Raw genomic sequence first — 15,737 nt, forward strand, 5'->3', positions numbered from 1 at the left:
AAAGCACCGCTCAGAGCTGGACACAAGTGCAGCTGGCAGGTATGGCAAGCTGCCGTGACAGATCTTTGCTGTTAACATTCCTTTAGTTCTTAAGAACCTAATTCATGTCCTGGTACATAGGGAAATGTGCCAGGGTTTCAGATTTATCATCAAGGCTGAGTATAAACGGTCTGGAGAAAGTCTCAAAAGACGCCTTCCAAAAGGAGCGGGCAAGATATCTGGGTTTACATTCTCATTTGCAAATGGCCAGGAGACACAGAGGTTACTTTAAAAAAGTAGCTGATAAATTGAAACCATCAGAATAAGGCTTCAAAATGTTATATTTCATTAATGAATGTGTAGTTTTTTATAAAATAAGGACTCTCTTAATGATCTCTATTTTTTTTTTTTAATCTCTGGCTCATACTCCCAATTCATAACTATGAGTTAATCAAATGATTCATGAGCACCCACTGTGTATGTGTATGTGTGTGTGTGTGTGTGTGTGTGTGTGTGTGTGTGTGTGTGTGTGTCTGTGTGTGTGCATGCCTGGCAAGATGGGAGGATGAGGGTGGGAGGGAGGGAGGGAGGGAGAGGGACAGGGAGGGGAAAAGGGAGGGGGGAAGGAGGGGAAGGGGGGGAGGGAGGGGAGGGAGGGGTGGAGAGAGGGAGGGAGAGAAGGGAATCTGCTCCAAGAGGAAGATGTGGTCCTGCTCCCAGAGGAAGACGCCGTGTTTGGCCCAGCAGTGGTGTGAGGCACTGGCCAAGGCTTCTGACTAAGGAATAGGTTGTCTCCTGATGCCGAGTCGCTGCCCCCATTTTTGAAAAGTGCGTCCCTCTTGCAACAGCCCACCTTTCATCTCCACGAAACAGGACTGAGTTTGCGTCAGAAGAACAAAGCTCCTGGCGTCACTACGGGGATCCCAAGGGGTCTCAATTAAATGACTAGTAAGTGGCAAATCCCTCTCCTGGACACAAGGAATGGTTTCCAGACTTATAAATAGTAAAGGTACATGTGTGTATTTGAAAATGTACAGAGTATCTCTAGAAATTACACTGAACGACTGAAAAAGAGATGGTCTAAAGGGAAGGGAACGGGACAGATGTCGAAGTTTCGGGCATGGAGACACGTGACTACGTACCACGAACGCACACTGCGTATAAAAGGGGAAAGAAAGGTGTTACAGGGCAGCCTTACCAGACAGCCACGCAGACCTCTTGCGGCTTCTCACAGATGGCCGTGATGCTGCAGTTGCTCCAGCAGGACTTCTGGTTGTCACAGGTGGACAATCTCACATCACAGAATTTACACAACTGCGGCAACTTGACGGCACCATTGTCGTCAGTGACCATCATGTCACTGTTAACTGGGAGGGAAAAGAGATGCATTACGTGATTAACCAACATAATCAGCTGCCAGTGGATTCCTGATACGATGCAATTTCAAATGAACCTGGTGTCAGAAGCATGAATGCGGAGAAAGGCCACATAATGCTTCCACATCAGATTAGAATTTTGTAATGAAAGCCAGGGCAGGGTGGAGATGGTTGGGGTGGAGGAGGTTTGGTAACTTCTTGCCTTTGTCAGTGATCGTCATAAGGCACTCTTTCTACAAAAGCCTCCCCATTCAATCCAGAGACAGAGGTTGCGTCGCCCCACTGCATGGCGCTGGGTGCTGGGGAACGTACCCTTAAGGAAATTATAGTTTAGCTGGTGGATGGACACGAAAACAGACCAGGGCAGGGCAACCCAAAAGAGAGGCACGGAAGACATGGGAGCCAGACGAGAGTCACCGCCTCATGGGCAGAGAGGGGTCACGAGGAGCAGAGCTGTGACAGGGGGAAAGGGGGTCGGCCAGCTCGGAGGAGACCCTGGGGGTGACGGGGGACTTTGCCATCGCTTTCCTGACCTACACCCGACAGAGCTATCGGGGCCTTCTTTGCAAGAGCCTGGCTCTGACTGCTTCCTGTTGCCTTGAGCCAACTCAGTTGATAAGGTGTGTCTCCTTGACACACACACACAGGTGAGGCCTGGAGTCCCACAGGTGAGTGCCAGCAAGCTCCACCTCAAGGGTCTGCTGTCGGCAACCTCTCTGACCTCATCCCTCCCACCGCCACCAGCCACCCTCTTATTCTTCACTCACTACCTTTTAAGACACACGGGCCTTTCCTGGAAGAAGCCAAGCTCCTGTCTTCCTCAGGCCTTTCCCTTGCTGTGCCCTTTGCCTGCCTTCTTGTCACCTTCCTGATCTCCGGTTAAATGTCACCTCTTCATCCTAAAGCAGCCCACAAGGAACCAACATAGGGTTTTGTTTGATCTTCTGCACAATCTCCATCACTCACTGGCTTCTGCTCCAACCACCAAAATGCAAGCTCCATGAGGCCTTCTCTGCCTTGTTTCCACACTGCTTCTCCAGGGCCAAGAAGAGGGGCTGTCACATAGAAGACATCCAAACAAACGTACTGAATCAATGGTGACTAGCTAATACACGAAGGAATGAACACAAGAAATTCACATCTGGCCTTGGCGCCAGGTGGGAAGGGACAGAGAGCTTCCTCCCTCCCCTTGGGGGAGTGTGATGATACACGCAATAGTCACTCACGTTCACCAGTAACACACTGAAGACAAACTGTCCTTGGCAACACATGTCTGCAAGCTGAGACGCGCTAAAAAGGTGTAACACCCCTTCCCTCTTTTTTTCCTCAATGAGATCCTTTTCCATTGGCAATGGTGGTAACTAAAGGCATGAGTTTGGAGAGTGAGACCAGGCTATTGTCAACAAACGTGAACTCAAAGACACTTCTTTGCTAGACTAGGAAAGATTAAGCACCCAGACAGCAGGGGGCACTAGACCAGACTCCATCAGGAAGCGGGAGGGTGCTTCTCCCAGGGTCACCATTGGAAAGGCCTGAGCAAATCCTCCTCGTCCTCTTCTGTGTTAAGGACGCTCCAGCCTAAGTCCGGATGCACAGCTTCCAAGACCTCCCATGGCCGCTCCCTGCCCATGAATTCTAGTTTCTGTCACCGACACTTTGCCACGCAGACGTCTTTGTCGCTTGGGCATAGCACCTGTTTCCTGGGTCTCTAAAAATATAAACCTATATAAATTTAAGATTTGCTTTCTTGTGGTACATTAAATATAGAAGCAAAAAAATAAACCCATTCATCCCTCTCAGGCCTCAAGTTCATTTCAGGAAGTGTATTTTTAGGTAACAAACTATTTTGAAATTCTCAATGTCTCCCAAACCAAGAGCTCTAACTAAGCTTAGCTAAAAATACAGGCCACAATGCTCTCTGAATCTTGTGTTCCATTTGGGACCAAAACAACAATGAATATATATATATTTTCTACAATGGTTAGATTTGGATCCATTTGTGAAACAGCTAATTTAACCCTTCAGGCTTCCCTACAAGACATGGGCAAGGCAAAACAAAACAAAAAAAAGCTAGGCCATGTTCTGTTTATTTGATTTTTTTAATAGAGTAGTTTCAGACAAACATCTATTTGCTGGTTAGAAAGCTTTGTTTTTAAATATAAAATCAAGCCTCCAAGACTTGGAATTCAGCCTTCCAGCATTTTAGGATTTTAGCCTCTATTAGTGGTTATCAACTTTGGGGCCATGTTGGAATCCATCACTTAGGGCACTTTAAAAACTCATGAAGCAGCCCCACCCCCCGGACATGCTGATTTAATTATTCTGGAGGGTGGCCTGGGCACCAGGTCTTTTAGAAGCTGCTCAGACAATTCTCGATTCTCACGTGCAACCAAGGCTGAGACCCTGACCTGGAATTAGTTGGAAACGACATAACTGGCACAAAACAAATCAGCACAAAAATACCCTCCCGGCCCCCAACACACAAACACATATATAATGTATGTGACAGTGGTGGGGTAGCCCCTCAATAAAGCTGGAAGATGTTTCCTTATGAAAAACATACACCTAAAGCCACGTGATTAGCACTTTGACACACTGCTGATGGAAAGGAGTCCTTCCCTGGGCTGGCAGATCCTTTTCTAACAAAAGCTAAGAAGTGTGACAAAAGTGGCAGAGTCAGGAGTGATGGGAGAGAAAAAAACCAGATGTGACTGGTGCTGGGAGCTGCAGCGGCGACCACAGATATGTTGACAAGTGCAAGTGCTTCAGATCTGATGCCTGCAAAACACAATCCACAGGGAAGAGACAAAAAAAGGGTCATCAAAAAAAAGAAAGAAGAGAGAAAGAAGAAGAAAGAGGGTCCAGTAGGCTGCAGAGCTCAGGGGGCCGGGAGACAGGCAGATGCACAGCCCTGCTGCCAGATGGAGAGGCCAAAAAAGAGAAATCTCACGGCTGAATTCTGGGGAAAAGGCAAAAGGACAACTTGACTCCACACGCGGAGGCACAGGCATGTGGAGGGAGGGGGACGCATACACCAGAACTTGTCCATATTAAGCACCTACTATGTGCTAGTCAAAGTGCTAAGTTATCACATAGAGCCTCCTGAGTACCCAGTGAGGGGGCCCCATTTTTCCCTTTGTTACAGTAACAGCTACCGGTGCTAAGGTGAGCAGACTTTGTAGCTTGACCAGCTTTTTTTTTAATTGGAAAAGTTCGAAAGCCTTGACATAGGGCATAGTCACTGCCATGTCCCCACCCCCACCAGGCACTCCCTACTAGCGGATCCAGGAGGCTCCTGATCTGGATGATTCCACCAGCAAATAGCATCCAGGCTCCGCTTAAGGCCAGTGTTGTCCTTTGTGAACAGGTGCAGTGGTGGGATAGAGAGATAAGTGCAGGAGCATGGCTCCCTTCACCTTTACTGGGGGTCACCTAATCTTGATAAAGGCTTTAAGTGCTCATTTTGGGGCGAAGGGACAGAGAGAAATGCATACAAGCTTTTGCTCATGGCTTCAGAGGCTGGTTCACAGATTCCCTGAAAGCCCATAGCCCCAGGTGAAGAATCTGAGGCCCACCCCGGAGTCCTCGCAGGTCACTGAGAACATGCTGGATAGTTCAAGGCTAATCAGAGTGGGGGGCAGGGCCAGTGGGGCAGAATGTGGGGGGGATGGTGATTCACTCCACTTACAACTGCCTCTTGTGCATTCCAGTCCACAGAAAAAGCTACTGTCATAGCAAACAACATCGTATGCTTAATACATAATTTTTGTGAAGCCAAAGGAATGAAGAGTTAATGCATGCACATAAGTAGCCAGGGACAAAGATATTCCTCTAAACAACAGCATAACAAACACCACCTAATGAACCCTACAGCCAACCCCAAACAACTTCAAAATTCCTTCCAACGCAGGTTGGAAAATTACTCTCCTAAGTGTCTTCAGTTAAGATGATCTCATATTAAGGTGTATTTTCCTGCCTAGGGACGCTCTGTGAGCAACTGACCATCCTCAGGGAATTTTCTACCTATAACAGGCAAATGAGCTCTTCGTAACGTTCTCCAGAATGACAAGATCTCTCACCTGGAAAGCCATCCAGTAAAGGAAGTGAATGAGGGCGGCCTCCTCCAGCATATGACAGTAACACATGGCCCATCACATGTCACTTCTCTTCAAACAGACCCATGAGTAATAGCAAGACCTTCAGTCTAGATCACACTGCCTTCCTCATTTTAGGGCACATTTTCCCCCAACTCACTACCTAGAGATAGAGGTTTCGAGTCTTGAGAATAAGAACTAAGTAAATGCTTAGCTATGTCTATTTCTGGAATAGTACTACTATCTTTGAAGGTCATAGATGAGCAGCCTAATAAAGGTTAGATTATTCCAGATAAATATTAGGAATTTTGCATACAAATTGTTACTCCGTAACTTTGGAATGGTGTCTACTATTAGCTGAACTATTAGGTAAAGTCTCAAAATTCCAGACATAATCCCAAACACTTTGGCAGAAATGCATTCACGTATCTTTCAATTCCTGCATCTATCTACTGTTGTTTTATGGCATGTTTTGGGGGCATTTAGGAATTCATTTATTCCACAAACACCTGTGGATGTCTTGCTTTGTGCTATAAATTTCATAGCAGGATCATTAAAATTGATATAACCAAGTGGAGCATCTCAAAGAATAATCCACGGCAACTGGCAAACGAGACTATGACTCAGAGCAGTGCTCCTCAGATATTAACAAGCACACAGATCCCGTGGGAATATGTTAAACCTGCTGGGGTATGTGTATGGAGTGTACTGGCTCATGCAATGGTGGGGCTGGCAAGTCTGGAGTTTCTAGTGCAGGCCGGCAAGCTGGAAACTCAGGCAGGAATCAGTGCTGCAGTTTTAAGGCAGAATTCCTTCTCCAGGAAACCTCAGTTCTTGCCTGTAAGGCCTTCCAACTGATTGGAGGAGGCCCATTCACATGACTGAGGGTAATCTACTTTCCAGAAAGTCAACTGATTGTAGCTGTCAATCATCTACCTTCCCAGCAACCCCCAGATTCGTGCGTGATGAAAGACCAGGGCACTAGAGCCTTGCCAGGCGCTCGCAGGTACCATCCAGGGTAGGACAGCGACTCTGTCCTCAGCTGACGCTCGTGCCTGTCCATACTTTGGGCAGGAAGTCGGCGGAGAACCCAGTTTGCGGCTGGCCATGACTTCCCTTTCTCCACTCATTCTGGATCTAGCAAAATCGAATACCGATTCCTCCTCACCATTTTTCCAGGCATGGTCTCCTCTTACAGTTCTTTCCATCTGCTCCTCTCTTGCTCCTGGCCTTGTAAACGATTGTGGGCCCAGAGGCTCTGATCACCACATGGGCCACAATGGAAAGACTTGTTCTCCGCAAGAAGGTTTTTAATCGCAGTTGGCATTCAGAGTCAGACACAGAGGCAACCATCTGGCAGCCAGCCGCCATGGTCTGCGATGTTGGCAACAGACACCCATGGCCCCCGAGACCCGGTGGGACCAGTCTACTGGCCTGTCACACGCGCCATCCCCTCCAGAACAAAGCAGCCACTCAAACAACTCACAGGGCCCTTCATGACTCGTCATGAAAGAAAGCCATTCCCCAGAGAGTCAAATAAGTTGGCCAACTGCTAAATACAAACAAATAAAACAAAAAAAACCCTCGTAATTAAGTCAAAGATACTTTAGGAAGATTTCCCTTCTCTGAACTTCTATTGCATACTTGGAACTTCTAATACAAGGCGATACCTTATTAGTTTTTAAATTGTATTTTAACCCTCATCCCTTAAATAATTATAAGTATATTGAAAGCAGGAAAGGAGGGGCTTTTCTCCAATGAAAGTCCCCCAAAGTCTCTGGGAACCAGGATCAGTACTGGAGAAACCACCATTAAGGTAACTGGGAGGCCAGAGTCTGGTTTTGAGAGGCACAAGAGGACAGAAAGGCATTTGATTGGGAACAGAGCATAGACCAGGAGAGGTTGAGCAGAACAGGGGATCTAAACAATCTAGGGGCAGGATCTCTGAAGACAGCAAATTATTCAACAAACACGCATCCTCTGTTTTACAGATGGACAGAAGGTGAGGTACACGATGTCTGAGGTGTGTACTCAGGTCATAGCATGGCTTGGCCAAAACTGGATTTAGAACAGGCAAGAAGATAGACGAGGCATAAAAAATGTCCCAGCAGGAGCACAACAGGCAAGAACAGAATCCAATTTTGTCTATCTAGTCTCATAATAGGACTATTCCTTTCTAAAATGAACTGAAGAAACTCAATGCCTGGTTTAAAAACTTAAAAGTCAAGGGCTGGTGAATAAACCACTGAATCTGGACAGTTGGAAACCCTCTTAATAAAATTCCAGCCTAAATTCACTGTTATATAGGTAACTGTGAATGACCTGGAAAGGAGGCAGAGGTGTGTGTGTGAGTGTGAGAGTGTGTGTGTGCATTTATGTGTATAATTCCCCACCCTCTTTGACTTGTTCAACTGAGGGAACTTAGCTTTAAGGGTTTCTTTTTTTTAGCCTTTTTGGCTCATAAGTTTAACAGTTCACTATGGATGGTTTTAAGAAGAACTGTATAAACATAAATTTGTAGCAAATTAAGGAATTAAGGGATGTTTCAAAGGGATTAATTCAATACAGTACTTTAAATGGAAAACTTGATTGTTCCTTTTTTTAAATTTTATTTATTTATTTTTATTTTTGACTGTGTTGGGTCTTCGTTGCTGCACACGGGCTTTCTCTAGTTGCAGCGAGCGGGGGCTACTCTTCATTGCGGTGTGCGGGCTTCTCATTGCAGCGGCTTCTCTTGTTGCGGAGCACAGGCTCTAGGCATGCGGGCTTCAGCGTGTTGTGGCATGCGGGCTCAGTAGTTGTGGCTTGTGGGCTCTTGAGTACAAGCTCAGTAGTTGTGGCACATGGGCTTAGTTGCTCCGCGGCATGTGGGATCTTCCCGGACCAGGGCTCGAACACGTGTTCCCTGCATTGGCAGGCAGATTCTTAAGCACTGCACCACCAGGGAAGTCCCTTGATTGTGCCTTTGAACTAGGATTTTTAAATTTTGATTTACAAGGAAATATTAAAGGAGTTATATATAGTATAAAACAAGCTGTAACTGAATGGAAAAATAATTGCTTTTTCCAGTGACAAACATAAAATAACTGAGCAGGAGTTTCACCTGCATCTTCCCTATTTAACACTCCCCAGCCCCTCTAATTCCAAATAGCTCCCAAATAGGCATGCTCTGTTTTCTTACTTATCCCTGAATTTCTTGGATCACTAAGCAATGAAATGCAGTTTGAGCTCTCAAACAAGTTGTTGAATTTGCTTTTTTTTTTTTGATATATGTCCCAGAATCAGGTCACATATCGGGTGACAAAACCCAAACATTTAAAATGATTCTTGCAGATGGAAATATCTATATTGTTGCCAGAGGCAGTATTTCAGAATACAGGCACTTGTGCCCTGTTCAAAGAGTTGAAACACTTTTAGCACTCTCAACTTTAATAGAGATCCTTCATCTTTAACAGGGATCTCATGCATAAAACACCCTTCTGAGAGCTGGACAGAGGTGAGCAGTCTGCAACAAATGCCACCATCCATACTTGCCAATTTTAGTTTATCATTGAGAAAGCTGATTTTAACAGTGCATTTATCTGGCAAATCCTAACTGTATAGTTTTTGAAATGAGCCCAAACCCAAGAGCATGCAGGGCTGGGGCTGAGGAAAAGAGGAAACAAGTTGGAAAAAATGAAGCCATATCAATGCACACGGGATAGTTCATCAAGTGAAGATTAGACTGTGGCGCTAATTCATAGTCTGTCAAAATCATAACTTTCCCGCTAGGAAGGGCTTTAAAGTTGGCCCTTTACATAAAGTAATAGTAACTGAGAAAACAATTCTCCCTCAGTTGATATGACTTGGATGGTGGGCTGTAGCAACAAGGAAAATAACCCAGAGATCACTGAAAATAAAAGATGATTAACTAACTCTCTTAGTGACAGTCAAAACAACATTGGTAAATAGTCTGATAGAGGCAAGATAATGAGCACAAGATTTATGGAGCATTATCGCATTCCAATTCAGCTAAAATCATTTGTTACTTACCAGAAATATTAGCCAACATAAACAAACATGCATTATTTATCTGCTCTGGAAGAGCCTTCAAATTAACCCTTTATGGAAAGGTTGGACAGAATAGGGCATGGTTCTTTTTTCAGGATGCTTATGATCCTACAGGAAATAAAAAACTTGCACAAAAATGATTTTTAGCAAAAGAACTTTGGAAACGGTCTACCCAAAGATATGCTTTTCCATTAAGTTATTTATTTAGGAATTAAACAATACTTTAACTCAAAATGCTGAGGCCACTGAATGCAAAATGCCAGAACTAATACAAAATCCGATAAGGGATTTTTTTAAAAGGTAGCAGCTATTTGAGAATCAGAAAAATAGGCATCTGGGTTGAGCCGTTTGTTTCAACTGAGCAAGGAATTTGGTCGGAATATCAATCTCCTGTGAGATCCAGCTTTACATTTCTAAATTTCTGTGGTGGTTTTTCCCTACCTCTCTTCCAAAATGGGCTGCAGTGTCCTGATGCAGGCCCGGTGCCGGAAAGGTTTTTCAATTACAGTTTTATGAAGTATGTGAAAATATCAGTCAAAGCAGATGATTCCCATATTTGTGATCTGGAAAAGGGCCAAAACACTACTGCACTCGGGAGAGATACTCCTTCAGATGGTGAGTCTCAGAGGCTTGGTTTCTGGCAGCGAAGGAGCCTGGGGCTGGACCAGGCTGGGAGATGCTGCAGCCCAGCCAAGATCGCTACGCGGGGGTGGTGGGCGCGGACAGCCCCCAGATGTATCGTTTGGCTTAACTTCTCTTCTTTTTCAAATGTGAACCAAGTTTGAAAATGAGGCGATGTCACATGAAAAGCTGGATTTCCAACTCCACTTAAGAAAATAAAAAGACTGGGCAACAGTGGGCAACATCATTCCGTGACAACCATATCTGGTGGGGAGGGGCGGTGCCCCCTCCTTAAGTCGGCCTCATCCCCGCCGCTCCTCTGTGTCTCCTACCCCCTGCCCCTTTGGCCACCTGAATGTACCATTAGTGAGTATTTAACATGCCCATTCAATTCTCTCTTCCCATATTAGAGGTTTCACAGGAATGTAAAAATTCATGATTAACTCTCTAATATGGATATTTTCCAATATGCATTTTATTCTCTAATGTGGATACTCACATTTCAGCTCAAGGAAAAGGAAAATTTTCTACTTTAGAAATCAGATCTGTGTGGGATAAATGATGATAACAACAACGATAATAATTTCTATTATCACCATTTCCTGGATGCAGACCAAATGCTTAGTCCAGTGCTAAGTGCTGTAATGATTAGTTCATTTACTCATCACAAATGCCATGTAATTTTGTCATCATCATTTTATAGATGATTAAGGGTCAGAGAGGTGAAGTAACTTATGGAACGTCAACGAGAGACAGCCAAGGAGAGACAAAGCCACAGGTCATATGCAAGCCCTCATCCCTCCTGATATGAACAAGAAAATAGAGATTTCCCTAGAGGTTTAAGAGCAGAGCTGTACACTCATTCCAGCTGAAGGCAAAGACCGAGTGTGGCCAGCTGGAGTTGAGGGGAGCAGGTAGGGGTGGGAGAGCAGTATGTTTCTTGGAAGACAGCTTTGGTTCTCTGCAATTACTTCACTTATTTTATTTTAGGATACATCTGTAATAAGGGCAGGTTAGTAAAGTCCAAGAGTTCTCAAGTCAAAGACTTGAGTGTGAGTTCAGGTTTGGGGGCCAGCCACTTAACTTCTTGGAACCTCCATTTCTTGATCTATGAAATGGTACTTTTTAGGGTCAAGACAAAGAGAAAACATGCTTGATGTACATGTGAAAACTGTCTAGACGGTAAAAAGTGCCACATAAGCACTCCCTGGCGAGAAAAGGAACAGGGCAGGCAATGCTCTCTCTCCCAAAAGGAAATTACAGGAAAGGCATGCCAATGACAAGACAATTAAGAGTCTGGTAAATCTATTCCCACTTATCAGTAGAATGCAGCAGTTTGATGACTTCTAAGAAATCTTTCAGGACATTTGAGTAAACAAACTGAAATATAATAACTTTTGTTACTGCGATGATCCAAAGCTTTCAAAGAGATAGAATGAAATCAGTCATTGTTACTGTAAAGTTCCCAGGAGTACTTAGGGTCTTTAAACAACCCTTCTAGAACCAAATAACCTGGTTTTAAAATATTGGTCATAACCAGCTTAGGTCTCGCAAATAGGCAGTAAGTTGAAGATCAAGTTCAGTTTTCCAATCCTCTGCTGACCCTTGCACAGCATGCAACAGGCCAGAGCTGATCTGCTTTGGCTTTGCGACACCTAGTATGTTACCTGACAATGTGCTGATAAAATTAGTGAGTTTTGACACTCAGAGACGGGGAGGCAAGGAGGCGTCTTAAGATTCTGGAATTCTAACATGTTGAAATAAGCTTATGTTTGGCTTTCTTTGAGAATGAAAGAAAGGAAACAAAACCAAGACACTTAGATTCACAGCTGACCAGAAAACTGGAGGACACTGGCAGCAACTTTACTAGATTTTTAAGTGTCTAGTTAAGAAGGAATGCCATTCAGATGTATGGAAAGCAACAGTCCTTAATCTCTTCTCCTTGAGGCCATTTAGTCTCGTAAAAATTAATGAGGGGCTACTGCTCTCAGAGTCATACTGGAGAACTGTCCAGGCTGGGAGTAGAGAAAGCTCTAGATGACGGTGAGCTGGCTCCAAGCTCCAGGGCAGTTAGCCCCTCCTCTGCCAGTCAAATACTGGGTTGAACACGATGATTTTTAAGGTCCTTTTCATTTTGGAAAACATTCACAATTCCACCCCCAAAGTCATGAAAGCTGAGTAATTCAAACATGTCCCAGCACTGACCTGGCACCCCTACTTAAATAGCACGAGATGCCATGATTCCGTTTATATAAGAAAAATGGCTTCAAGACTATCATTTTGTTTTGTTTTCTCTGCTAATGAAGAAATCCACTCTGTGCCACTTCTCGACATGCTGATGAAGGACCACATCCCCCCTTCATGTGCATAGACTTAAACCTGATCAGGGCAGCTGACCAGTCTTCCAAGAACAAAAGTACAGTGTCATTCGTGCATCATAAGGTTGGAAGGAAGGAAAATGCTGTCAGGTGACAGAGGATCACTTTCCATTCAGCCCCTGTAGGCATTTCCTCTGACTTTACAGGGGATGTAGAGGAAATTCTGATTTAGAACAGACACTTTAACTGTAAAGTTTCAAACAACAACCTTCAGCATTTGAAACATCTGTGGTTACCCTGGATCCATTCTCTGGGATCAGCTTGAATGATAACTATTAATAACAGGTATGGTTATACAAAAACAGCCTTTTGCTTGCTCAATGCCTTGATTACGTGTGGCAAACAGTTAATGAAACATTGGTATGACTGTTCCCATTTATAGAACAGGGAAGTGTTTAAATAACTAGCTGTGGCTGGCAGGCAGAGGCTGGCAGCTTCATGAGGGCAGGACTGTCACCTGTCTTGTTCCGGGACAGACAGCCTCAGCCCAGGTCGGCCACATACTAGGGGGTCCATAAACGTTGGCTGAGTTAAAGGCCAAAATTCAAAATCAAGCTCCAACCACAATGCCATCTATTTAAGGCTGATTCTCCCCAAAATGCAAATGAAGGAAAAGAAATACAGCCAATTTTAAGGAAGTGAAAGTAAAAAGCACTCCTAGTCTCAGCATTATGTTAGCAGGGACCCAGTTTTAGAACTCGTGTGCAGGGGGTACTTTTAATGGAGTAGCAGCAGCCAAACGACCCTTGACTCACTGGCGTAAGAAGAGCAAAAAGCACGCTCAGATTCAGTTTGGTTTCTAAGATAACACCAACCACTTTTAAACCTCCCCCTGCATGTTGTTCAAGCAGAGGAAGTGAAACGAAAAAGAAACAAGTTTCAAGCGTTGTTAAGCCTTCAAGAAAGGACAACAAAGTGTAGGAAATCTGAAACAAAATCTGAGAATCTGCCCTTAAACTGGGCAACTTGGCTTGTTTTCTCACAGTGCAGCTGGATGAGAAAGTGAGGTGGTCTCTGCCCTTCCTGGGCAGCACTCGTGGCTGTCATGACCTTACTGTTATTTGCAGTAAACAGTGTGAAGGGCTCTGGGGAGGTATGTAGCTGCGATCTGTGCGATGCTATCTTCCAATGAGTGAGAAGTCAATAGCCCTCCCGGCCCCCACAGTCCCACTCACGCTGTTGAGAAGAGAAAGCAGCATTTACATGATGATGTTGGATTGTCAACAGGCTGCAGTAGGGTCAAGATAGATCCTAGCAGTCATTTTATTTTATTTTACTTTTTTTTTTTTTAATTAATTAATTTATTTTATTTTTGGCTGTGTTGGGTCTTCGTTTCTGTGCGAGGGCTTTCTCTAGTTGTGGCAAGCAGGGGCCACTCTTCATCGCGGTGCGCAGGCCTCTCACTATCGCGGCCTCTCTTGTTGCAGAGCACAGGCTCCAGACGCGCAGGCTCAGTAGCTGTGGCTCACGGGCCTAGTTGCTCCGTGGCATGTGGGATCTTCCCAGACCAGGGCTCGAACCCGTGTCCCCTGCATTAGCAGGCAGATTCTCAACCACTGCGCCACCAGGGAAGCCCTATTTTACTTTTTAAATTTATTTTAACCAAGTCTAGTTGATTTACAATGTTGCATTAATTTCTGCTGTACAGCAAAGTGATTCAGTTATATATATATAAATTTTTTAAAATATTCTTTTCCATGATGGTTTATCACAGGATACTGAATATAGTTCCCTGTGCTATACAGTGGGACCTTGTTGTTTATCCATATTATATATAATAGTTTGCATCTGCTCATCAACTCCCACCCCTGCCTCCCTCTTGGCAACCAAAGCCTATTCTCTATGTCTGTGAGTCTGTTTCTGTTTTGTAGATAAGTTCATCTGTGCCATATTTTAGATTCTACATATAAATGATATCATATGGTATTTGTCTTTCTCTTTCTGACTTACTTCACTTAGTATAATAATCTCTAGTTGCATCCTTGTTGCTGCAAATGGCATTATTTCATTCTGTTTATGGCTGAGTAGTATTCCACTGTATATATGTACCACATCTTCTTTATTCATCCAGCAGTCATTTTAATACGGAAAAATGAGAACCACAAAGCCCTGGAAGTGCGTCTTCTCACTTGGTACTGGAATCCAATGGGCTGCTCCCAGCTATGGGCGATGGCCACCTTTACATACTGAAATACCATTCAGTACGAGGGCTAAGGGTGGAGTACGCAACTTCAACTTTGAAATGTTGTGAATTACCTTTGATTAGGAAGTCAAACTACAATACTTTCTAGTTCTTCAGAAGACTTTTTAAGCAAGCCCTTGTATGCAGCTAACTTTGGCGTCTTTGATTTGCAGTCAAATAATCTCATTCATTAAACCTACCCAGTGCTGGAGTGAAGGCCAAGATGTGTAAAAAGCTACATGGCCCCGGGGGTGACCGAGAAAGTACCTTCTGACTCCATTTCACAGTCTCTTACCCGTCTTAGTCCTATCTTTTTACCAACACCAATGGAGTTGTAGTCTGGCTCCATTTCTTGTGGAGTCCAATATAAAAACGTGTGTCTATAAATGTAAAAAGAGAGAAGTAAAGATGAGAGACGGTGGGCGTGGGGAGGTGACAGGCAGCCTCTAGTTTTAGGGCATTTGAACTTGCTGTTCCCTCCAACCAGAACGTTCTTACCCCAGACATCTGCCTTTTTCCGACAGGGGTATGACAACCATCACTCTCTACTCACTTGTACACACGGACTTCATGCTCTAGAATCGTGAACACTGCCTGGCACGTGGTAGTTGGTCCTCCATAAACACTTACTGTTTCCAGTTTTCTGTTTCCCTTAGTCTTCTAAAGTCAAGTTTCATATCCCTTCCTTAGGTTCCAAGAGAAACCTTCTACCCTCCTGATAAATTCCTCTCATTTGTAAAAAATTAATACATATTTGCTGGAACAGGAATAAAAATATGCTCACAGAGGAAATAGGGGAAAAAGATGTATTGGACCCAGGCATGGAGGGTATAAGTAGTCATGGCAGAGTTTAAAGAAAATGAAAACCTCGAGGATTGGTTAATCAACATTAGCTGTATAAAGAAGTCAGTTCAGAAGTCAGAGCGATAAACAAAAAGGTCCTACTGTACAGAATGGGGAACTATATTCAACATCCTGTGATAAACCATAATGGAAAAGAATATGAAAAAGAATGTATATATATGTATAACTGAATCACTGCTGCACAGAAATAACA

The 15,737-nt window shown here is 44.1% G+C and overlaps 1 protein-coding gene and 1 long non-coding RNA gene across 2 annotated transcripts in view; one reads left to right on the top strand and one right to left on the bottom strand.

Moving 5' to 3' along the window:
• The window catches only part of TGFBR2 (transforming growth factor beta receptor 2), a 94,763-nt gene that overhangs the window by 58,196 nt on the left and 20,830 nt on the right, over positions 1–15,737 (bottom strand). The window contains exon 2 of the mRNA XM_082348608.1: positions 1,178–1,346. Coding sequence (XP_082204734.1) covers positions 1,178–1,346 — 169 coding nt within the window. The remainder of the gene's footprint in view (positions 1–1,177; positions 1,347–15,737) is intronic.
• LOC309608533 overlaps positions 1–15,737 on the top strand; it is an 87,804-nt gene that overhangs the window by 51,810 nt on the left and 20,257 nt on the right. The gene's annotated exons all lie outside the window — the stretch shown is intronic.

This window comes from Balaenoptera borealis (genome assembly GCF_965194805.1).
Source record: "Balaenoptera borealis genome assembly, chromosome: 12".
NCBI lineage: Eukaryota > Metazoa > Chordata > Mammalia > Artiodactyla > Balaenopteridae > Balaenoptera > Balaenoptera borealis.